Source organism: Elephantulus edwardii, unplaced genomic scaffold (assembly GCF_000299155.1).
Source record: "Elephantulus edwardii isolate Elephantulus edwardi_28Jun2011 unplaced genomic scaffold, EleEdw1.0 scaffold00018, whole genome shotgun sequence".
NCBI lineage: Eukaryota > Metazoa > Chordata > Mammalia > Macroscelidea > Macroscelididae > Elephantulus > Elephantulus edwardii.
The window spans coordinates 24,757,155-24,783,212 of NW_006399768.1; the positions used below are offsets into that span (position 1 = coordinate 24,757,155).

Consider the following 26,058-nt stretch of genomic DNA (forward strand, 5'->3'; position numbering starts at 1 on the left):
TTTTTTTTTTTTTTAAAGAAGAAACCAAGGAAACTCAGAGAATTTCTCCCTGACATGCACTACAAGAATTAAAACACAGACAATTGCCGGTTGTGCTACAATACATGGTTGTTATTTGGTGTTTACAACAATTGTTTAATTTGTTAAGGAAAGACATTAAGACTCTCCAAAGTTTCCTGATGCCTTTGTGTTTGATGGTCACCGTTATCTATGTAGATTTTGGAGGAGAGCATACAAAAATTATTGCTCCATATGTTATTGCTAGATAAAAAGAGTTGCAAAACAGAATAAAATTGTACGCTTTTGTCGTAAAGCAGGCATGTGCCTCCCATTCCTCCTCCCCAGTACACAACAAATGCTTAAAAGCCTCAGCTTTACTTTTGGAGGCGACAGTTTGCTCTCCTCCTGGCCAAAGCCAGGAACGTCTTTGTGTGTAAATGCGCGCTGTTGAGTGTGTGTGTGGGCCCGGTCTCACAGGCTTAAGCTTTGGGGTAAAGAGTAACCGTGTCATAGCCCTCAGGGGGCCTGGTGCGGGCTCGCGCGTGGGTCTCGCAGTACAGCTCTCCCTCCAGGAAGAAGTAGCCCTTTTGCTTGAGGTTGAGGTTGCAGTCAGCACACACGAAGCACTCCGGGTGGCGGTACTTATCCCGTGCCTTCACGACCGCACCCCTATGGGGAGGTGGGGAGGAGAAAATAAGGTCAAGTGAAAACCCACTAACCCAAAAATAACCTATGAAGGGAGGAAACACTCCCCACGAGGCAGACGCTATCTGCTGTACGGTCAGGAAGCAGCGGCCTCCAGCTGTAAAATGCAGCGCAGCTGGGAAAAGCTGTCCCTGTCAGGGAGGTCCAGGCGCACCGCCTAACCCTCTCGAGTTTCTCTCTGGTGTTTACGGAATCCACTCCAGCCTTTTAGACAGTAGTTTACAGATAGAAATTTGTAGAATCCTACTTCACTATCTTTCCCTACAGTTTCTTTGAAAGAGGACGGACATGGTACAGATGAGATAAACACGACTGCAAAGGGTCCTGATTGTGACCAAGAGTGTTGTCTATACAGCTAGATTGGGTTCTATTTTGGTGGTCCAGGCCCTCTTTATGGAATGCATAGAAAAAGATCAAAGAGCAGAGATGGAATTTCCAGGGAGTGGGAGGAATTGCCTCTACTGTCAAAACAGTTTACTTCAGGGTAATAATTGCTTTTGGAACATAATGAACAGCGGAGTTTACTGTGGCTCTCTCTGCCTGCCTTTCCCCTTTACATTCTACCTTTCTCCCTTTCTTGGTCTGGACTTATCTCCCTTGGCCTCTAGGGATGCCTAGTGCCTATCTGGCAGATGGCACCTGTGCATTAAAAGCAGAGGAAAAGAATAAAGGCATGTCTGGAGCCGCTGTGCTGGGGATGTCCCAGGGTGAGGTTAAACTGATCTAGTTTGCTTGCAAATGTGGATGTTGAAACACAAAGTCCCTAGAAATGCAAACTGATAATACTTCAAAAATTGTGTCTTAACAGATGTACAAGTTGAGGAACTGCGTAAGGATAACATGTTTTCATAAGCAACCTGATGCTTCTATTCTTTCCTGAGTTTATACAGAAAAAGAGTATCCAGAGACTTGAAGTGGAAATGAAAATTATTGTTCTACAATTTGATTTTTAATATTCTGTTTGGCCCATTTTTCTCTCCGTAAGAATGTAGTTGACATTCAAAATAAAAACTGATATTTTTAGTCACATGCCTATTTAAGAGGACCTCTAAAAGGGATGCTGATTCCTTAGATGTGTTAAGATGGTGTGAAAATTAAATCATATGTTAAGGTTTTTCATAATTGCCTTTCATATACAAAGTCTTAAAGTCTAAGAAATAAAGCACTACCTCTAAGTTTTGTAGTGAATTCCTGGGTTAAAAAAGGAAACTTACACAATGCCACTGCCACACTTGTCACAGAATGGCATCTTTGCGCCTCCCGGGCCACCAGCACCACCATGGACTTTGGTAACGGGAGCTCTTACACTCCTAGTTCCAGCAGGACGGTCATCTGAAAAACAAAGTGCTTCCATTTACAGCCAGGGAACAGCTGGCCACGCTTTGGACTTTGCTTCTATTTTAAGGTGTACTCGTTAACTTAAGGAATTCTTAAGTTGTGTCTGCACATGTAAGAAGGAGCAGCGTCAATTTGAGCATAAAAGACTGTTCTGAATGAAGGGTTTTACAGAAAGGATTGGTTAGAACATTTGTTGTTGGAAGGAGTGAGTACAAAATGCTCAAAGGAATACTGAATGTTTTTGTGCAACTTTTTTTTTTAACTGAAATATTTCACTCAGTCATTCTAATGTTCTCCAGGGTCAACCATTTTGTATAATACTTCCTAAGTTCCTTGTTTTTCAGTGCAGTGTAGTATTCCATTGTGTGAATATACCACAGCTTCTCTATCCATTCGTTTGTTGATGGGCGCTTGGGTTGTTGCCAACTCTTTGCTATTGTGAACAAAGATAAACATGGGTGTGCATATTTTGTGCAATTTTAAAAGTACAAGTAGCCCTGGTGGTGTGGTATATAATGTATCAGGCTGCTAACCGAAAGGATGCACTGCCAACCCAAAGGCAGGTAGCTTGAATCCATCAGCTACTCTGTGGAAGAAAGATGGGCAATCTCCTCCCATGTGATTTATAGCCTCCGAAAACTTGCTGGAGGGTCAGCTATGAGTCGGTTCTGACTCAATGGTGATGTGTTTCTTGACTGAACTTAGAGGTTGGTGGTTTGGATCCACCAGTGACACTGTATGTGTGGGTCCAATCTCATAAAGATTTATAGTCCTGGAAGCCTGATGGAGTGCCTTTCTGAGTCAGGACTGACTCAACAGCAATGGATTTGATTGAGGGACAGGAATCTTTAGGGGTGGAAAGCACTGGAAAGTTTATGATCGCCAAAGGCAGCAGCAGTGGGCTGGAGACTCAGCTCTGCCTCTCCTGGCTGTGTACCCTTGAAGAAATGGGCTCTCTCTGAGTCTTGGCTTCCTCATTGTTAAAGAAGGAAAATAAAAGTCTTTCCTTACTGAGTTATTGTCAGGATTAAATGAGGTAGCTATGGGCGAAGGACTTAGCAGTGTGTTTGGATCAGAATGCTTTTTCAGTGCTGTCCCATTAGCTTTGTCTCACTTTCTGCGTAATTGAAGCAGAAGTTGCCTTGCCCTGTACCATCTTCATGGTTACCGCTATGCTTGCATTAAATTGCGATGCATAGTGTCTTCATTGGTTAGTTTTCAGAAGCAGTTCTAGGCCTTTCTTCCCACTCTTTCTTAGTCTGGAAGTTTTGCTGAAACCTGCCCACCATGGGCGACCTTGCTTGTATGAAATAGCTGCCAGCATTGTAGCAACATGCATGTCACTTGGAGTCGGACAGGCACACACTTCTCACGTCCTTCTGAGCAAAGATGCATTTGATCCCTGATGACAGCCAGGTTTCAGATCTCCCTGCCTGTGGTATGCTTGCAGCCCCTTTCTCTTCAACCCCCTACACCTCTTGCCTCTATCAACACCATGTCGGTGGACATCCGTGTCTTCTCACCTGGGCCATCATTGACCAAGTCCTGGAGCACTCGGAAGGAGCCAGACTGGCGAGGTGGCGCGGGCGTGTCGCGGTTGTCGTGGAGCATGCGGTACACATCCGAATGAGGGGGCACAGAGGCCGCGGGTTCACTGAAACATGAGGAGAACAGGAGCGCATCAGGAGCCAGAGGCAGAAGGCGGCGGATGCCACCAGGCCTGGTGAGCAGTGCTCACCGTGATCACAGCAGCGCTAGTGTTGTCAAGCTCATCTCTATGACAGTTCAAAACACATCGCGAACGTTGACGTGGGCTGCCATGAAAATGTAGTGGAGCAATTAACCTGCGAGCCACCTGAACAGTGGACTAGTATGCAGGGCAACTGAAAGGAGACTGCTGGGAAATGACAATTTTTAGGCCTAAGATCTGTGCCTGAAGGAAATGTAAACACAACCATGAACAAAGTGAACTCCTTTCAGAAAAAAAAGCTGCATACATAGTGTAGGAATGAGCCCAAATGGATTATTTTCTGTCGCAAATTTGCTAATAAAATTCAGATTCACTTTTTGATATTAAAGTGAACGAGCCTCATTTAATTTTGAAAGCTTAATTTGCTAGGTTAATTGCTCGAAAGAACAAAATGAACATTTTTCCTTGTAAACTGAAGAAATTAAAATTGTCGATGTTTGGAAGCATCTAATACTTAACCTGTTATGCTGACTACATTATATATTTTAAATAGCTCCATTATAGATCATTACCAAAAATGGTAGCAGCTTTACTTTACTATACTTTCAAAAATATACTCATCATGAGTAATAAAAAGATATTGCAATATTACTGCCAGATACTAATTGCTTTATTACTATGTAATTTAATAATATTATCTAGAAAGATAGTTACTAGTTGCACATGTTTTTATTCCTTACAATATATTTGAAAATAATAAATTTATATATCTAAAATTCCTTGGAAATTGTGGTGGATATTATAGTCTTAGCTCAATCATTGTACTTATTCTGAGAGATAGCTTTACTAACTTATTATTTCATAGTACTCTTAGTATGATATTTAAAAAGGAAAAGTGATGCTATAAGAATGAAAGAAATAAAATTTTATCTTTTGATACATCTTTAAAATAGTTTGGTGATAAAAGTAGTTTGAATAAATATTTATAGTACAGAAGAAATTAGAACAATGGTCAGTGACAAATATCTATATTACTATTGGGAAGGATTCGTTAATAAATCTTTGCCATTGGCAAAAATGACAAAAATATAATTACCACAAGTTACCAGTATGAAAGAGAAGTGTTACTTCTTAAATCTCCTCCAAACCTACCATCTCTACTCATTTCTTTTTTGCCCCACAAAGCAGATATAATGGGTAGCTAGATTGCAAATCTTTATGAGAAATATTATTCTAGATATTTGTAGCTTTCAACAGACATAAATATTTAGCCTTTTCATGATTTCATTTTATTGCTATTGCAGAAAACTTAATTTCTCTAGTCTCCATTATTTGTTGGAATTTTGCTAGATATTTTTAAGAAATCACTTGCATTTTAAAGAAAGTTTCCCACAAAGTATTCATTCAATTAAAACTTAACAGTAAAAAACACCAGAAAACTTGACATTGCCCACATGTTTAGTTAATATGCCCATGGTACAAAAAGACCCGTATTACCTCACGGAGGGCGCTTCCCCTAGAGCTGTTGAAACCTGACCCTGTAGTGTTTCCATAATATTGTCATCTGAGTACAACTGCATAGGTGTATTAAATTGAGCATGTACAATCTTCACACCAGGAAGGTCCATTTCCAAAGGAATGTTAGGGGCCATCTTAGCAGCAACTTTCAAGTCACCTGGGCAAATAGTACTAAGAGTACTGACAGAAGAAGGGGTGCTACGTCCACTGCCACCATCAATACCGGAAGGAGTACTGCATCCACTGTGTTAATGACCACGTTACACGGAGATGACACAAAAGACCAGAAAATGCAGACATGAGAACACAGAGAACAAGTACAGAGAGGTTAAATGAGTTGAAGACAAAAAAGGAAGAGGTGAACTACAGCAAATGAAACAAAGTTATTCTTTCTGCTAAGAATTTATTTTTTTTAAAAGGATTTTTTTTTTAAAATCCGTGACTGGAAAAGTTTTACAAAATTAAAATGTACAGGTGATATTGCATTTTTTTGGCTTTGTTCTAAAAGCTACTCTCTGTTGAAAATGAAATGTAGGAACAATGTAATGAAATGTAGGAAAAAATGTAACTATCCTTGAATTTCAAAAACAGGCCAAATAATTTTAAACTTAATATCAAATAATCCTGAAACAGTACATTGACTCTACATGTATTTGTATCTGACATTGAATATTTAAAATTAAAATATCAATGAATGGTCCTTTGCAAATTGCCACTGAATATGAAGCGTGAAGATTCAGTTAAACATTTGAGCTAAATATTTCAAGGTAAAAAGGATGTTTCCTTTTTACAATACAGTAATGCAGTTGAACTTTAAATAATAATTGAGAGATTATAAATTATGTGGGAAGAATGAGGTTTAAAGTTATTTAGTAAATATTTTAGTGCCAGCATTTTCGTCCATTTTCTATTTTCATTAGTGAAGAATACACTTTAAAAGACCATTAAGTGGTTTGATTTAGACTATAGAAAAAGCCAATAAATGCTTTTTGCCTAGAAATAAATGATCAGGGGGCAAATAAAGTGATTTCTGATTTTTTAGGACACTCTGTAGGGCAACAATAAATTACTATTTATTTCTTTAGGCAGAGTAATTTTGCATACAAATTTGGAAGCATGCATGCATATTTCTCATTTCCTTAAAAGGACAAATTGGAAGAGAAATATTATTAGAACATCATAAAGGCCACTCATGCAAGTTTAGAGACAATTAGGAAGGTTTCATAGTCTCTCTGAATCCGGATAAGAGGCTATAATAGACAGAGCCAATGACAAGAACTCATTTTCTACATGCATTTTAAGTACAGCATGAGGGATGAATTCTGTAAGAAGACAATCAACTAAGAGATTAAAAAGGAAAAGAAAAGCACAGTCTTAAAAGATAAAGCCAAAAAGGTATTAGTATTAAAGTAAACATCTCCCAGGCCTGCTGGTTAGCCTTCTGTAAAGTCAAGACAGAACAGATTTCAATTGTGTGTTTATCTTAACACCAGCATTCTCTAGGTTTCAAGGGTGGCTCCATATCTGCATTCACTCTCACTACTAAAGATGATGATAGTTCCTTATGGATAGCAAAACCCAAAAGGTTTGGGGCAGTAATTGTGTCAACTTTATCACTGTTAGTAACCAGCCTGATTGGTCTGGACAATCCATTGTAGTAAAGAGAATGCTTAAAACTTTTTGTCTTGTTTTAACCAAGTCAACTATCTTTACAGCCTAAACAAGGAAGGCAAATCTGACAGGCTCCTTCACTTCCTGACTGGCGAATGCCTGTTAAAACCTCAGTCTGTAAACTGGTCAGAACATAAAGTAAATGTCAGGTGGCCTATTCATCATTTTCACAGACTTACCCCTACGCTTGCTCCAGAAACTACCTTCATCTGGGAAAAGAATAAATATCAATTTTCAGTTGTGGCACAGGTTAATGTGAGTTCTACTGTTTTGGCCTGGATGTAAAGAAGCATATAAAATCATAGTTTGGAGTTTGAAACACGAAGTTACATCCTTCACAACGTTGGCTCCAAATAGTGACTCAAAAAAACCCTTATGAACGACTATGACTACATGTGTCATGGACAGTCTGGCTTTGGCATCCTTTCAGAGAAAGTACTTGACCAGAATTCACTTTCCTCTTTCCTTAATATGGATTCAATGAGATGTAGTCAATACAAGTTCGGTCAGCACGGATTACATAAAAGGAAAAACTAGAATTCATTGAAAAGTATTAAATAGTAGGTTATGATTAGTACTCAAGGCAGGCAGATTGCCAATGGATTGTTTATTTGTAATTGTTTATTCATAAAGGTATGATAAGCGTACAACATAAATATATATTTTGTTTTATAGTTGTAAATAGAAATGTTTTCTTTTTTAACATCATTTTTTAATTTGTAATTTTATTTTGATGCACATTTTCTTCCCTCCATTCCCTCTCCCAGAATTATTTTTTTGTTAATAATGTTCAGAACAGGGTTCAGATCTTTTGTTTTTAGGGTCACTATGACTCGTACTTGACTTGATGGCACCTAACAACAACAACAACAAGAAGTCTTCTCATATTCCTGCATGCTTGTGCATGAATTTAAGAAAAGATTGGGTCTTCTCTTTTCTTAGTTCCTTTATTATTCTATATAGGGCCTGATGTCTATTGAATATTAGGAAATAAACTGGAAGCAAATGAGAACCACCACCTCCACCTTTATGGCCAATTTAAAAATACTTGTTGCTTTTAAAAAAGGGTTTTTTATGGACTCCAGTCACTGTGGATATTAACAAGAGCCACCATGACCTGTAGCTGGTGACCTGGAGAGGTAGGTGATGAACTATCTTGAGGATGATGTTTTGATTTGGCGAGACCATCTGTAAGATTGATAATAAATTGCCTTATGTTTGCTAAGTCAGCAACTAACTTCTCTGACCACAGGCAAACATGTTTAGGGATTTTTAGAAACACTGTCAAGAAAGCAGCTAGATGAGTTGCATTTTATTGCTGCTGTTATTGTTATTGTTGTCAGGTGCCATCAACTCCTAGAACAATAGATCTGAATTGTACTCTATCCTGTATCATTATGAAGATCTATAAAATCTCATATTTACTTTTAATGATAAGTGTATTTTTTTAGCCAAAAGTACTAGTTTTTAATATGCATCAATCGTGGTAAAATAATTATAAAAATCACAGCTAGGAGCCAAGTTTCAGAGAGATGAACATGTTAGCAGTGTAGCATCTCCAACTTACTTCTGATGAAAAATAAAACAACAACACACCAGTTAAGTAGTCCATTAATAGTATAGTTAAGAGGGTGACATGTAACCACAAAAACCCTACTGCGATGAAGGACCATTAGGTGAGGACAAGAGATTTGGAAGCTAGATCAGCTCTTGGGGAAGCATAGGAGGAAAAAAGGACCATTTGGTAATCCATTCCTTCGTAGCTTCTTTCTCTACTTTTCTTACTCTAAATGCTCCTTTCTGAATGTGGTTATCATGGAAATTCTCTAAGTTATTTGGAGGCAATCCGCTGGTCCAGACTTTAGCTTACAGAGATCCTACGTGAAGGAATGATCATTTATAGCAGGGTCGTAACTCAGATGTCTGCTGTGACAGGTAAGTCACACATATATGAAAATGGCCAAGGAAGAAGAACACAGTTAGGCGTGGTGGACATTTTGATAGGTTGTAGAGTGTTCATTTCATCTAAACATTTTAAGTCTGTAAACATCAGGAGGGTAAAATAAAACATGCCTGGAGATTCAATCCAGGGCCACCAAAGGCGCTCTGGTAGTTTCTGCCTTACATGTTGGGCTGTTAACAAATTAGACCCTCAAACCCTCTGTTAGCATCCAAATACTTAACCATTGCACCACCAGGGATCTTTTGTAACTAGTTAAGACCATTGAATAATAATCAACATCACTTTAAACCCACCAGGTGTTCCACAAAAAGATGGGCAGTCTTTTTAAGTAAAGATTCACAGCCTCAAAAGCCTGTGAAAGTGGGCTTCTTTCAGGTAAGAACTATCAGGAACCCTGGTGGTGAAGGGACTAAAGCATTTAGCTGCTAATCCAAAGGCTGTCAATTTTAACCCATCATCTTATGGAAGAAAGATGTGGTGATTGTCTTCTAAGAAGATTTATTGACCCTAGCCTAGTAATAAAAAGCTGTGCTGCAATCCCAAAGGCATACAGTTCTAATTCCCCAGCTGCTCCGGGAGAGGATGGGCAATCTCCTCCTGTGTGACTTATTACCCCTGAGAACCCACTAGAGGGTCACTATGGGTCAGTTCCAACTCTGCGGTACACAACAACAACAACAACACGAGCACTAAGGGTCAGAACAGACCGAACAGCAGTAAGCAGTGTTAATAGGCTGCTGGTTTAGGACAGTTGATGCTGATTATTATTCACTGGTATTAACGTTACAAAGGATCCCTGGTGGTGCAATGGTTAAATATTTGGATGTTATACTTTGGGCCTGTTGCAAGAAGGGACAGGTCCTTGGAGAGAGACATCATGCTTGGGAGGGTGGAGGGACGGCGCAGGAGGGGACGACCCTCTATGAGATGGATTGATTCAGTGACTGGGGTAATCGGGATGGGTGTGTCAGAGGCAGTGCGACTGGCACAGGATAGAGCACGGTTTAAGGCTGTTGTACATAGGATCGCTATGAGTCGCAAACGACTCGATGGCACATAACAACAGCAAAACAACAGAGAGTTTGAGGTTCTAATCCACACAGAGGTTGCAGGAGAGAGAAGATTTGATGATTGATTTCTGTAAAGATCATAGCCAAGTAAACTTGGTGAGTAGTTCTATGTCACATGGAGTCCCTATGAGTTGGAATCAATTGATCAGCATAGGAAAACAATAATCAGGATCATTCTAGCCTGACCTCAACTTCCTTTCTTTGGATTGATTTTGGTCAGAGGGGTGGGTTTGAAGTTTCCTAAGGTATTTATTTCCTGCTGTCAAAATATAAGGCATGATATTTCTTCTCCCTTAAGCCGATACTCAGTTTCTAGGATAGATATTAATAAAAGATCATCCAATTATAATTCATTCCTTAGATTGACAGACAACCATTAAGAGCTTCCCCATTGTTATTCTAATTTGTATGCTGCTATTGGGGTGGTTTGGGAGCTCCGATGGCTTAGTAGTAAGGAGTTGGGCTGCTAACCCTAAGGGATGGAGTTCAAATCCACCAGCTGATTCACAATGAAGAAGATGGGCAATCCCCTTGCAAGCAATTTACTGCTTCTGAAAACCCTTTGGAGGGTCAGCTATGAATTGATAATGACCCAATAGTATACAAGAATAAGTTCCTGGGTGGTGCAAAGGGTTAACCTGGGAGACTTAGTTTACCCAGAGGGAACTCAGGAGAATGGTAATCTGTTTAAAAAAAAATCTGATGAAAACTCTAAGGAGCACAGATCTTTGCTGAAACACTTAGCGTCAACTCAAGTCTTTCAACTCCACAGCTTCTAGTGGTGGGACAATGGTGGGGTGGTGGGGTGGTGGTGGTGGTAGTGGTGGTGATGTGGTGGTGTGTTGGTGGTCGGATGATGGTGGTGGTGTGGTGATGGGGTGGAGGTAGTGGTTGTGGTGGTGGTGGGGTTATGGGGTGATGGTAGTGGTGGTGGAAGATACAGAATGACCAAGAGATCTCACTTCTTCCCCATTCTTTCTTTATCTAGATTGAGGGAGTTTTCTTTACACAGCAAACAATTCTGCTTCAAGTTGACTCTCTTCCTTCGAAAATATATTTTTTGTGAGAGGTAGAATTAGTAGGCTTTCCCAGCAGATTCTGAAGGCCTGAAGGTGCAGTAAGAGGCAGGCAGGTGCTATGGTGGCAGGATGGGAAGAGCAGAGAAGCTGCCCAGGGCGTTCCCATGTGAGTGCTACCTGCTTCCCTGCCAAGGGTTTCCTCTTTCCTGGAACTGTTGGAGCACAACTGTCACACTTAAGGTCACTGAGTTCTGGATGGGATCCCCAGAGCTGCAGGGGATCAGTTATAAATACACATGGGGATTGCATAAAGTCCCACAGCTCTAACATCTCAATGTTTACTCTTGGGAATGCAGATTTTTTGACAACTCTTCTCTCTGCTATGGAAGTTTGTTTCTTTAGCTTTTGAAACAAATCTCAAAATTAGCAAAGTCACTTCAAACACCTCAAAGTTACTTTGCATGGTGATTAGTAAGGATTTAATGGCAGAAGCATGCACTGCAACTTCACAATCTCAGCGTTTATGACCTGCTTCGGCCTGGGATTATGAAAGGTTTGGGCCTCATATTGTGCTTGTGTTCAAAGTAGTTGATGTCCTGTGAAAACAAAGAGTTGAAAAAAAAAAGGTCCTCAGCAGAAAGTTGATACGTTTTCTTTAGGTAAAACAAACTTTACAGAGAGAATTGTTTACCAGCAAATACTGACATCACTAAGAAGGGTGACAAAAACAGAGTGATTTCTTTTTTTTAACCATCTAGTCACTGAATACCCAGTAACTGGCTGACTTGTCTCTAGCACATTAGAACCATGCTTGCTTGAAAACAAAAAAAAGCTAATTGTGCCTCCAGAAAAATGAAAATGAAATTGCAAGAGCTGGACTTTCGGAATGAAGAGAAAATGTTTTATTGCCGTTAAGAACATTATGACCACAGATTGAAAGTCAAGTACTTACCTTTGAGGTGAACTAGGAATGAGACCACGCAGCTGTCCGTGGAGCGCGTCTTGGATATTGCTAGTTGAATAGAGCCCAATAGGCGAATTATAGGAAGCGCTCACTACCTGCCTTTTGTCGTCAATATTTGCAGCTGCAACAAAAGGCTGAGCCCTTCTGTTGTGCGCGGTACCAATGGGTCTGAATTCCTGTACAACGGCAGACAAAACACACAGAGCCACAAAATGCACAACGAAGCTGTTAATGAGCAAAACTAGCAGCAATGCGCTTGTTAATAAAGGCATTTCTACCCACCAGGAGACTGAACTACAGGCTGAAGCAGGAGCTGGGCATAAACCTATGACTTTGTGCAAAATGTACATGTGCCATATTGATCTACCAAATGTGAACGTGCAAAGGAAATGAATTAATGTAAAACACTCTCTACCCCTGTTGCTTCTACAGCCACCTCTTTTAAGAGATTAGGACTTTTTGAATACGGAGACTTTTGTTCCAGGAATTTGACCCATGGGAAAATTATTAACCTTATATTCCCAAATAGAACTTCTATCTACTTCTTTTTTGATTGATATTTAAATAAATTTGCCCCTGTTGTTGTTGTTATGTGCCGTCAAGTCGTTTGCGACTTATAGTGACCCTATGTACAACAGCCCTAAACCCTGCTCTATCCTGTGCCAATCGCACTGCCTCTGAAACACCCATCCCGATTACTCCAGTCACTGAATCAATCCACCTCATAGAGGGTATTCCTTTCCTGCGCTGTCCCTCTACTCTACCCAGCATGATGTCCCTCTCTAGGTGAAGCCCCAGAATCCTTGCCTCCAAGGAGCAGCCTGGTTTAACCCTCTCTAGGATGAATCTGTTTGTTTTCTTGGCAGTACATGGTACATTCAATACTCTTCTCCAGCACCACAGCTCAAAGGCGTCAATTCTCCTTCTATCCTCCCTAGTCATTGTCCAGCTCTCTGATGCATAACAAGTGATTGCAAAAACCATGGCCTGTGTCAGGCGGACCTTAGTCTCCAGAGAGACACTGTTGCTCTTGAGTATTTTGGAGAGGTCCCTAACCACAGACTTTCCCATTGCAATATGTTTTTTGATTTCCTGGCTACTGGTGCCAAGAGTAATTTGCCCCTATTTTAAGAAGTAGGTAAATAAAACTGTATTGAATCATTGCAACACAATTAAAATAAAAATTGTGGTCTTCCCTTTCTTTCTTTCTTAATAACAAAAAAATTTACCAATTTGGAACACGTTTTAACCTTAACTTGAAAAATGAAATGACAAGAATTAAGGCTGATTTTCTTTAGGAAAGTAGGAATAAAATTTACAGAAAATGTGTTTTCAAAGGTAATGATTTCAGGTGTGTTTAAGGAGCTTTTCATGCTTCCAAAAATTTCCAAAAAAGATTAACATCAGTACTTGAGTGATAACTAATACAATGATTCCATCAAAGATTTTCCCATTTATTCATTGGAAAAAAGGTCTAAATATCAAAATTCTATACTCCCAGTCTGAAAAAAATGTCTGAATGATCTGAAATCCTATAATTATTATATTTTCCAATTCTCATATAGATTTAGAATTTTTGTAAAATCTTTAACTCGTTTTGTTCCTAAGCAACAGAAGAAAATAGAAGAAGAACACTAAAATACACATTAGCCAATTCTCTTTCTGAATTTTTCTCTTTGGCAGAATGAATAAAATTTGTCTTTATGAAAATATTTTCACTAACACATTCACATCAACTTCATTTACTTTCATGACATGTCTCATGAATGTCTCATGTAGATTTCAAATAGTACAGACATTTTTACAAGTGTTTCTTAAGAATAATTTTTTTTTTTAAAAGTAAATCTCCAACTTGTTGCTGTTGAGTTGAAATGGACTCCTAGCTGACCCTTCAGTTGGTTTTTGGAGGCTGTAAATCTCACATGAGAGGAGATTGCTCACATTTCTCCCATGCAGACTGGTGGATTTGAAGTAAGTTAGCAGCTCAGCTCTCTAAGGACGAGGCTCTAGAGTTGCCCATTAAAAACATGCCAATATGGTTAACGTTAGTACTATTGTTTCTGGGAAGGACTAAAAAAATTTTTTTAAAAAGAAAAGATCTTATGATGCTTTTTTCATGTCATTTTTCTTCTTCTTATTACAGATATTTTTGGAAGAGATTATTTCTTGGAACAGTTTCACACAAAGACTTGCATGCCCAAGAACCAACAACTTCCTGCTAGAATCCAACTGCAAATGTTTTCTTTCAGTTTACCCTGAGAAGGTTCCGAAGTATGGTTTTTAAGAAGGAAAATGGTTATTCAAAGGTAGAAGGAGATGCAGCCTTAACAGCTCACCCACCTTGTCTTTCCCTATAGCCCTTTCCTCTCATATCTTGTGATTCCTGAAAAAAATCTGTGATGTGATGTGATCAAGGATAGCTTTGTGTTCACCTTTTACGTATTTTCATAGCCTCCTGAATCAGAAAGTCTGAACTGGGTAATGCTTAGTCCATAATTCTAGAGTGTGATTAATCTTACCAATGCTTCATTGATTCTAACTTTTTTTCAGTAGTAATAAGGAGTTGGTTGGGAAACTACGTAATTGCAAAATGACTGTAACAACTGCAAGTGTCTCTAGAAAATTCCTCATCCCAGAACCTGTCGACAATGAATGCAGTCAAACATTTTGAAGTGGGACAATCCATTTTAATTAAATTAATATTAAAGTTGGATTGGTTATGTTTTATGATTAATTATTGTGACTAGCTAGCTCTTGTGGAATTTAAAAGTGAACTTGAAATTACTGTACCTAATGACAGTGGCCATGGCTCAAGTAATTGTTAATCTTCTTGATTTGAAAGAAGACTAATTGCATTATAGCTCATCTTTGGTGGAATATAAATCTTCAGGCTAATTTAAAGAGTAAGGCAGGCAGGACTGAATGTCTCAAGTTATGTGGAACTTAGTGTTTTGATAAACAATGTATGTCATGTCTTACAAATATTGGTGGATAGAATTTAATTAGTAAACATGGTTAAGATAAAATGATTTCTCTGGGAAACTTGCTGCTGTTATTTCTTCTGAGGCTAACAATGATAAATAAACATGAATGGTAATTGCCAGGCAGATGGAATTACTTCTGTGTAAGTAGCTTTATCCACTAAGCCTCTGTAAACTCTATGAACCTTGAGAAATGATGATAGTTATAGAAAGGCTTCAGGTTTTTTGTTCATAGGGTCGCTATGAGTCATGCTTGATGGTAATCAACAACAACAACAACAACAACAACAACAACAACAATAATCCCTACTAGTGCCCCCACAAAGCATTACAAGAAGTTAATTAGCTCCAAGCCTTTTCTTTGCCATTTTCAGTTTTGCTTACATGTTGCAAAGGTGACAAATTTAACTTGTTTAAATAAAATAGAAGCAAAAATTCTTCTATTTTTCACTTGAGTCATATAATAGAAGTTTTTTAATACAAGCTTTAAATAGTCGTATTTAGACTTTGCAAATCGTTAGTTTATGGCTACTACAGTCATTCCAGAAAAAGCAAACAAAGTCTATGTACCAAAGGTAAGCAGGAAATTTAAACATGTCACTAAACATCAATGTTCTATTCCAAATCTTATGTCATCCTTGATGGTCAAATGTAATCAAAGGACAAAACCAATTAGAAGACTGCTGTTCCACTTGAGTTCCGTCTTTTGTTTCCTAGAAAATTTTTAGCTACACAAAATACTAGTAAAAAAATTATATAGCAGTTAATACTGTCCAGGTCTTGTGTTAATATCATCCTACTGAGACAAAACCATAGAAATTATTCTATGTTTTAGGAATTCCTAAAACAATCTTTCCAATTAACTAATATAACCTAAAATGTAATTTTTTAAAAATATTAAGATCTTGCTTTAAAGGATAATATTTTATTTTGGATTAATAAAATGCTAGAGCTGCCTGAGTAAAGGCTACAACTTGACAAATCTCTGTTGACATTGCTGAAGTGGGAGGGTTGTGCAGTTGTTGAGGACAACCCCCTAAGTCTTTGGAATATCTCAGCAATGAGACCATTCAGACACAGCCCACCTTTCAACTTTGTACTTGGAGAAGCTGTCCACAGATTTCAGCCCAAGGACTGAGACCAGTACCAGATCAAAGAAAAACAACATGCTTGATTGACACATGTATGTACTTAAAAGGAAAAAAAAAAAAAGAAAGAGGAATTAGGGAAAGAACCTACATCAAGCAATCAAAGATTTGCTAAAACCAGACTGATGAAATGATTACATGAACCCGTATTTGGAATTTATTAACAATCACCTCTTTCTCATGCACACTCCTGAAATGAAAAATAAAGTTACCCTTGTAACTATTTTTCTATCAGTGATCAGTTTCAAGTGTTTCACCACATCTCACTGGGAAGGACTTTGGGGAGTTGGTTTTAGGTAGGCTGCTTTCTAGTTACTAAAACAATGTATTTGCATCTCTCTGAAAGCTAGGCATTGTGAAACTTTCTTCATGTTAGATCAATACTCCTGCTCATAGACAATACTCAGAATTGTATGGAAGGAATATTTTTAATTTTTTTCTTTAATTTTCAATTTCAAGGTTTCCTTTCAAGCCAAAGACTCAAGTAGCAAATTGTAAAAATTTTAACTATTTAAAGATAGCTTGGACAAGTGAAAAATCTGGATACTTAAATTTTGAAAGAGTTATTAGTATGACTATGCAAGAAAAATGTTTCAAAGCCATTTCAAAGAGAAAAGACTGAAAAGATGTATACTGAAATTTTATTATTTGGGGCTAAGCTTGGCTAGTAGGATACTGTGCTGTTTCATCAACAAATAAACATACCTACTCTGTGGTGGCAAGAAGCTGTACTGTAATCCAAAGGCACACGGTTCAAGGCCACCAGCTGGAGTCTCCTCCATTGTGATTAACTTCCTCTAAAAACCTGCTGGAGGGTCAGCTATGGGTCAGTTCCGACCCTATGGTACACAACAACAACAACTGCTCATTTATCAACTATCTGATATTTTGCATTTGTGACAATAGTATAAAATCTACTTTATATGTAAACTTGGCTGGGCTATGCTTCTCACTGGTTTGGCAACTAAGTAAAGAAATCTAGCCGTTTGTAGTGATGACATTTGGCAGTTAGGTTATGATATAATGTGAGTTACATAATGCTCTACCTTGACAGTTATGTAACAAAGCAGTCACTCTCAATTTTATAATAAGACGTGGTTATGCTTCATTTTCTAATTAACATCTGGTGTAACAATCTGGTCTTTTTCACCTAACAGCATTGAGCAGCGCCCACAAACTCATAGCCATCGAGTCAATTTTGACTCTTAGCACCCCTGGAGGACAGAGGAGAATGCTCTATTGTTTCCACAGGGGTAAGTCTTTACAGAAGTAAATTGACACATATCTCTCTCAGATAGAGAGAAGTTTAAAGGCTGTCCTTTTGGTTAGCAGGCAAACGTGTTATCTGCCAGAGCTCTTTGATTAGTAAGTGAAGAATGGGTGTATTATTTTTCAAATGAAAAAGATTATCTTATTCCAATACTTTTTCTTTTATTCCAAGGTAAGATAATAGAAAAGAAAAGTTTGGTGGGTTGAAATAGAAGAACTCAAGTCTTACATAACTCCGTGGCATTTGACCATTTGCTATCCCTGATATCTTAGCATAATATACTAATGGCACATGTAATTCACAGATTCTGGAGGGTCCACTATGAGTTGATTTCAACTTGGCAGCAATGAGTATGTGAGTAACACATCTCTCATGAATGAGATTGTTTTATTTGCAAAGATCTTACTTTGGAGGGGGAAAAAAGAGACATCTTTTTGTATGTTGTTGTTGTGTGCTGTTGAGTAAGAACTGACCCATTGCTAATCCTCTGGTGGATTTTCAGAAGCAGTTCATTTCACGGGAGGAGATTTCCCATCTTTCTCCTGTGGAGCAGATGGGGGATTCGAATCCAGGCCACCAGAGCTTGATTGTTATTATTGTTAGGTGTATTAAGCTGACTCTGACTCATAGTCACCCTAAGAACAACAGATAAAAGCCTTGCTGTTTTTCTTTAATCTTGGTCTACTATTTAAAATTCACATTTGCTTTGTATCACCATATTGTCCTAATTTATGCTAGAGAGTTTGTAGATAGCAGAGGTTGGACTGGAATTCAGTTGTTTCATGTAGGTAATGCATGTCTGGAAGTATCAAGTTATATGAACTGGTCTTGCAGAAATCTGGTCTGAGAAATTCACAAGGAGTAGGAATTCTTAGGGGAAGTGGTGAGATTGTTCTTATCTCTGAGACCTTCAAATGCCAGACTCTTGGAGAAGAAGTCAGTGAGAATTTGTCATGACTCAAACTAATGGAATGTTCAAAGGCTCCATCTGTCATCTTGCTATATATAGTCCTTAACTCATTCTACCTTTTTTAAAAAAGTAGTTCCTCCCCCCCCCCCATTTATAGTTTCATGGGCATTCATATGTCTACGCCAATACTTAGGACAGGCACATAGAATAGTGATGACCAACAAGAGAGAACAGTAGTAAACTTAGAATGATTCAAGACTCGATATGCTCTTTGTATGTAACAGAGTTGATTCTGATTCATAATGACCCTGTAGGCCAGAGTAGAGCAATTCGGTAAGGTTTTCTAGGCTGTAAGAGCATTCATTAGTTTCTTTTTAAAATTATTTATTTTAGTTCTTTTTTTCCCCCCTTTCAGCTGTTAGATAGGTTTGAATTGCCACCTTTCCAGGTAGCAGTTGAGTACTTAACCATTGGACCACCAGAGATATTTTTTATAACCATAGTCATAAACTAATAATTTTGCAAAAGAGGTCACTTCTAGAGACTTGCCCTTCATTCCAGTTCTGGAGACAAGTCAGCAAGATACCGAGTCTTATCACAGTCCAGCCTCACCTTGTGCTTAAGAAACGCTGGTGGCATGGCATTCCATTCCGTCCAGTGATAAGAGGTTGCATATCTTGCACCGTCAATACACACATGCATATCTTTTTTTTAACCTTTCATATTTTTTTAAAACAAATGTTTAGTAGCACCTTGTCACTTTTTCTCATTTGTTGCTTCCAAGTGATTAAAGGATGAGGGTAAGATAGAACAGGTAGCTTTGGGCATGACAGCAAAGGATGGTACTGGAATTACAGCACTGCTTTCAGAGGATTGTTCCCTCTGTTCTTTCAATCTTTTCTTCCACTACAGAAAATGTTGATCTAAGGAGTTACTGTTCACCAACCCACCTGACCGTTGTTGTTCTTAGGTACTGGTGAGTCAGAGCCAACATACTTAGAGACTCGGGTGGAAACGGCACCCTTTAGTACCATCAGCACTCAGATCCCTGCCTCATGCCTGTGCTACTTGCTCCATGCAGGCTGGGAAGAAGAGAATCTTTGCTTGTTTATTACCTTGAAAAATTAAATCCTTAACTGAACGAAATCCTTTACTCAGTTTTCAAAGTCACTTGTACAGTTCAACAACGGGGACTGCTGGCAAAACAGCACCCGAGAACAGGTTCCCAGGGTTGGTCCTGGGCTGGGTGAAAATGCATGTACTTTGCTTTCTCATGCTCCACTTTCTATCATGCTTCTGTCAGTTATTTATTGAGCCATTATTGTGTGTTGTGCTCCAAGGGATGGCTTTGTTCTCACTGATACTCTGTCCTGCTCACCCACTTTGGGCCCTGTTTTCTCCTCCTTTTGCTGTTAGTGGTTTTTAAACTCAAGGTTCCTTTCTTTTCTTCTGACAAAGATCCTGATGGCTTAAGCTGTGGGACATTGTGCCAGTAACCCAAGACCTCTAGCAGTCTACACCCATGAGGTCCTGAAGGGCAATTTACACCAGTGGGATTTTGCTTCAGCAACCCAATGGACAGTCTCATATGAATGGATTCCAACTCAAAGGCAATGAGAAAGACAATTAAAAAGAAAAATCTAGGGCAGTTCTGGTGGCCTAGTGGTAAGTAGCTGCGCTGCAATCCCCAAGGCACATGCTTTGAATCTACCAGCTGCTCTGAAAGAGAAAGATGGACAATCACCTCCCATGTGATTTACTGTCTCTGAAAACCCACTGGAGGGTCAGCTAGGGGTGGGCTCGGAATTAATAGCACATAACAACAACAACTAAGATTACTCAGAATTTTCCTTATCTTGGAGGGATTGCATTTTAACTTAAAATAATTTACAATGATACTTGTAATAGTGATGAGGAAGGCCTTCTATAATTATCTCTAGGGAGCCCTTCTACACAGGCAGTTTTCACTGTCTCTGCTGTGAAAGGGGAGGAGGCATCCGATCCCAGTCTGGAAGAAAGTACTATCCTGATCTTAACACTGAGTGGAGGATCTCTATGACCATATCGGAAAAAAACTGCCCTTGATTGGTAAATGTAAGATCAGTGATTTAAAGCCATCCAGTGGTGTTTAAAAGAGAATTATGGCAATCTGCTACTGAACAATTAGGCATTAACAAACTTATGGGACACATATCCCACTATGTTCTAATATTCTAATCTGGCACACATGATGTTGCCATGAATAACAATCAACTCGATGCCATTTGGTCTCATGAACAATGTAAAGAGAGAAAATATTTTTTCTATTTTCTTTAAATCTTAGAAAAATTCCATGTGAGGCACATATTAATTCTATATTATATATGTTACCAGGAGGGACCAGTCCTTAGAGTAGGACATCACGCCCGGAAGGGTAAAAGACTCAGCACAGGAGAGGAAGAACCTGGATGAGATGGATTGACACAATGACCGTGACCACGGGGTCAGGTGTCAGAGACGGTGAGGTTGGCTCAGGATAGGTCAAGTTTCCAAATTGTTGTTGTTAGGGTCTCTATGAGTCAGAGCCAACAGTACACAACAACAGCGTATGTATTTTAGGAACCCCGATGGTGCTATGGTTAAGTGCTTGGGTGCTAAGGGATCTCTTTGTGCTTTGACTCCACCAGATAGTTTACAAGCCAAAGAGACTAGCGTTGGAAACCTTGGGCCATTCTGTTCACAGAAACTGTCTCATAGAGTAGGTTGAAATCATCTTTTGTTTGTTTTTTTCATGAAGTTTTCAGAGAAGACAATGGAAGCATGTGGAGATAAATGTAACAGGAGTTGATTCTTTCCAAAGGAGAAAAACTGCTGAGGCTTACGGGGGGCGGGGGGCTGGGGGAGATATGTTTTGAATTAATTTTGGGGAGATAAAAATATGTAGGAAACAAGTAATTTGGGAATGCCTAATAAATATAGTAGAAATACTTGTCTCAAAGGGGATATTTCATTGCCATCTCCTTATTGATAAACCTATAGAGTTTCAAAGAAGAGATTCTAAAAACTCTTCCTTAATTAGATTTTTAGTACATAACAAATGAAGTTTTTTTAAAATTCAGTTTATTGAAGATTCTGAAAGCAGAGTAGTGAGTTAAGGATCAGATGATTAGATTAATATAGCTCATTAGAGTTTCCTCAGGGAAATCCATCACTTTCTGTAACTCAACTGCACGCCCAGTGTTCCACCATGATCATGCAATTCAAAATTATTTCCACAGTAAACTTAACTCTAGAATGCCAGAAATGAGAATTGAGAGATGTGAAATAAAAACCTGGACAATGTCCTTGAAGAGTTTAAGTTCACAGCAATGTTTTGATTAAAGACACCTGTTTTAAATGGGGAATCGTATTTTTATTTCTTAGATTACCTCATAGTCATTTGGCAGAAATCCATAATAAAAACTGAAAACTAAACCAAGTATAGAGATGGATAGTTAAATTCCTCCTGATGATAGCATATTTGTCTTTTAATAAGATTTTTGCCTAGACATGCTTTCTTTTCCCCCTCTCTTTTACTTGAGAAGGCCTGAGTAATGTAAATTAACCTCTGACAGAAAAAGCAAATAAGTGGTTTCTTATCAGAAACGTGCTCCGTTTTTATATTTCCTATTCTTTTTTTTCGCTTGGAAGACTTTGACATAATTTAATGGAAATACAATGTGACTATCATTAACTCCAAAATTCATACCTGTGGTTCTGACTCTAAGTTGATTTTGAAAGGATGAGCTTTTCCATCTTCAGAGACCTGTGGTGACCATAAACGAGTTTCTGCCCTGTGAATAAAATAAAGCTATTAACTTCAGATTCTAGTGGTATGTATAGTTTTACTATAATTTTCCCTTCTTTGAAACTATTAACACCCATTGGTAGTTTAAACAAAACCAATGTTCTGCCTCCATTATTCTGTATTCTCTCATCCAACGGTTGTTGGGTGCCATCAAGTCAGTACTGACTCACAACTGACCCTCCAGCAGGTTTTCAAAGGCAGTAAATCATACGGGAGGTGATTGCCCATCGTTCTCCAGAGGAGTAGCTGGTGGGTTTGAACCATGTGCTTTTGAGACTGCAGTGCAATTTCTTACCAGTGGGCCACCACAGCTCACTCTCACCTAATTAGTCTAAATTGGATTAAGTGTTTGGGTTTTTAAAAAAATTTGTTATTTTAATGAAAGTTTACAGAAAAGTTGGATTTTCATTCATTCATTATTACCATTTCCCTCAATACCCTCTCCAGTTCACTTTTTTAAAAAAAGAAAATATTAATTCATTGTTGCATAAACTTGGTTTTGTGGGGTTGGTATTGTGTTTTGTTGTTATTGTTGTTTTTTCTCTTCACTGAACCAAAATTGCTTGAAGGACGCTGCCATTTTGGAGAAAGCAGTTCTCCACTGCACATGAGAAACCACACCAGGCTCACCCTGCAGATAGACAAAGTAAACTCGGTCAGTTTTCACTATTCCCCTGCCATCCTTCTTGGGTCACCCTAGGAGTTAGGGAGTCATTTGCCACTGATGTTGAGGGAAAGCCCTCTGTGTTTGGGACTGTGATAGTTCAAAGAGACAACATGCTTGGCAAAAACACAAGTTAAACACTGTCTCACACATGACATGTCCAGTTGGTTGAGTGATTGTGCCTTCTGCAGGGGAAACTGGGATCAATATAACTACAAATGTTGTGGTGGTGATGTGCTGTAGAGTCAGAACTGACTTGTAGCTAACCCTCCTGTGGGTTTTCAGAATCAGTTAATCACATGGTAAGTGGTTGTCTGTCTCTCATGAAACAGCTCGTGGACTTGAACCACATACCTTTAGGTTGCCAGTGCAGATCTTTATCACTAGTCTGACAGAGTTCATTACAGTGATAGGATAAATAGATATTAACAACCAGTACAGCAAATCAAGGAGCTCTGGTGCCCTAGGGGTAAGTAGTTTTATTGCCAATCTTGTGGCTGGAACCCAACAGCCACTCTGAGGTGGGAAGAGAGGTAGTCCCTTCCTGGGTTTACAACCTCTAAAACCCCAGCTGTGGTCAGCTATGAGTCAGTTCCAACTTGATGGTTCACAACAATAGAGCAAATTAGTTTCATGACTCAGTTTCAGTGATCAAGGTTCTTAGGGAAAAAGATCAGACACTCTTTTCTGACATTCTAGTGATCCAGAAAATCTCCAGTGTCTAATGAATTCATGTGCATAAGCACATTCACATCTTATAAGATTCATCTAGGCTGAATTCTGCATAAAATAGCCAACGGAATACAGAATATTAGCATGACGATCATAAGAGAAATTCTAAGTTACATTCCACTCTGTACCACATTTTAAATGGTAGCACAACTAGCCATGCTTGACAGTGTCTTGGTGGTCAATACCTTCCATGGTTCTAATTTTGTAGTCAACAGACTGGGTTGTTGTTGTTTTTGTTAAGTGCCGTCGAATAGTAGGCGACTCATAGAGACACTATGAATGAAAGTCCTCAACACTTGTGTGGCTTTCATCCTGCCTCCAGGTTCATAGGGTTTCCAGAGGCAAGGTATTATGTAAGTGGATGCCACTCCTGCTTCCAAGCTTGTTTTAATCAGGGAGCGCCACCAAACACTGTCTGCCATGGATAACCATTATCACATTTGACACATCAGTGTCATAGTGTTCAGCTTCGCAGCAACCACAAGTTACCTCTGTATGGCAAGTGGACACACCAGGACTATATGACCTAGAAGGATGTTTGAACAAAAACAATTAAAAACAGGCCTGAGGGCTGTGGCTTAGAAGTCACCCACCTTCGGCTTGGTAGCATCACTTTCTCTCCGTTAGGCCAACTGATCTCTCTCTATATTGGTGTTATGGGTTCCTATAGGAAATAAAACACGCGTGTGTGTGTGTGTGTGTGTGTGTGTGTGTATGTGTGTCTTAGCCCTTTCCTAATTTTTATTTTCCAGAGAAGTCCTTTCAGAAATAGAATCTCAATAACTACTAGACTGACAGACTTCAGTGAAAAACAAAGTACAAGAAACCTCAAAACCCTCAAAATTTGACTGTTGTCAGTGAAGTTTTATGAGTCATAGCCAACTCATAGTTGACTTTCCAGTGGGTATTCAGAGGCTGTAATTTACATAGGAGGGGAAATGTCCACTTTTCTCCAGATATCAAATTCTAGGTCTTATGATGCTCCAACATCTTGGGAAGATGAAACCACTTATAGGTGAGGTTCTTCTGTGAAATACATCAAATTGCAACACTATCAATCAAAGAGCACCTGTCAATTTTGAGGCACAGCTGATGTGCAGCTGCTTTAATCCTGTCCTGCGCATCACCGTGAGTCATGGACTCCGTGTCGAAACCGTCAATAGCCAGGATGACATCGCCAGGACACAGGTTGGCAGCTGCCGCCTTGCTCCCTGGGGTGATCTGGAAGAAATCATGGCATCACTTAATAACCAACCAGTTTTAGTATCTACAGTGTTGGGCCCTATATCTGTAATTCACTCAGAATAACTCTCAACTGATAAATTGTGTTTAAATCACTATATTAAATAATTTGGGTTTTGCCAGGCCATGGTCTTCATAATTTCTTGCTATACATCAGAGAGCTGGACAATAACTAAAGATGACAGAAGAATTTATGCCTTTGACTTAAAGTTCCGGAGAAGAGTCTTGAACATGCCATGAACTGCCAAGAAAACAAATAGGTCTATTTCTCCGTGGAGTTTAGGATTTTGAAGCACTGTCTCACATACTTTGGTCATATGGCCAGGAGGAACCAATCCTTGGAGAAGGATATCATGCTCCGAAGGGTGGAGGGACAGTGTGGGAGAGAAAGACCCCGGATGAGATGGACTAATATTGTAACTAGGGAAAAGGGGGTACGTGTGCTGGAATCAGTGAGACTATCTCAGGACAGGGCAGGAGTCAGAGCTATTGTACATAGGGTCACTGTGAGTTGCAGGTGGTTTGACAGTACATAATAATAACAACAACATTTGTTATGTAATGACATCTCTCTTTTTAAAACAACTTCCATAACTCCAGGATGAAATAGTATTTTCTTTGTTTAAGTGAAATAAGTTTTTGTTCTTTGGTTTTTTAAAAAATTCAGGAGTGGAGTTTTACTATATTTAAGTAACTGACATATTTAAATTGAAACTTCTTTAATATCCTTATAATTTTTCATCTTTCAACTCCCATGAGGGTCCCCTTTGGATATAGAAAGCCTGAAAGACCATTAGTTTTATACCAACAACATGAAGCCAGATGATCTATAAAGGTATTACATGTTTCCTTGAACCCTTCAGAGGCAGAGCAACCATTAGCTTGCAATCTAAGGACAGACAGAAACCTGCAAATATAAAACATGGACATAGGCTCATCTATAATACATCACAGTAGGAAGATGGGGCCATCACATCTGTTAAGAATGATTTACTGAAGACCAAAGAATGAATTGGCATAAGAGTGCTGGAAGCACAGACACAAGAAATTTACATTTCCCTGTAGTCTCTTCTCCATGATTGGGGAACAGATGAGACAAATAGAAAACAACTAGCAAGAGGATTTTTGCTTTGTTTTGTATACCATTGAGTCAGAACCAACCCACAGCCGACCCTCAAGCAAGTTTTCAGAGGCAGTTAATTGCACAGGAGGAGATTGCCCATCCTTCTCCCAAGCAGCTGGCAGATTAGAGCTACCTGCTTTGGGGATTGCAGTGTAGATTATTGTCACCAGAGACCAGCATCAGAATCACCGGTACAGCATACAGCAGTCAAAGGAATCACTGCT

At 39.0% G+C, this 26,058-nt stretch overlaps 1 protein-coding gene across 4 annotated transcripts in view; it reads right to left on the reverse strand.

The window, feature by feature from the left end:
- Positions 1–479: 479 nt before the first annotated feature.
- PDLIM3 (PDZ and LIM domain 3) overlaps positions 480–26,058 on the reverse strand; it is a 47,866-nt gene continuing 22,287 nt past the window's right edge. The window contains exons 2-8 of one of the 4 annotated variants that reach the window (XM_006882247.1): positions 24,539–24,690; positions 21,975–22,059; positions 11,503–11,570; positions 5,231–5,494; positions 3,567–3,697; positions 1,920–2,037; positions 480–669 (exon numbers count right to left, since the gene is read on the reverse strand). In XM_006882247.1, the coding sequence (XP_006882309.1) occupies positions 480–669; positions 1,920–2,037; positions 3,567–3,697; positions 5,231–5,494; positions 11,503–11,570; positions 21,975–22,059; positions 24,539–24,690 (1,008 nt within the window). Of the gene's footprint in view, positions 670–1,919; positions 2,038–3,566; positions 3,698–5,230; positions 5,495–11,502; positions 11,571–11,926; positions 12,115–21,974; positions 22,060–24,538; positions 24,691–26,058 lie in introns of all 4 variants that reach the window. The other 3 variants (XM_006882249.1, XM_006882248.1, XM_006882250.1) reach the window with 3 other exon arrangements.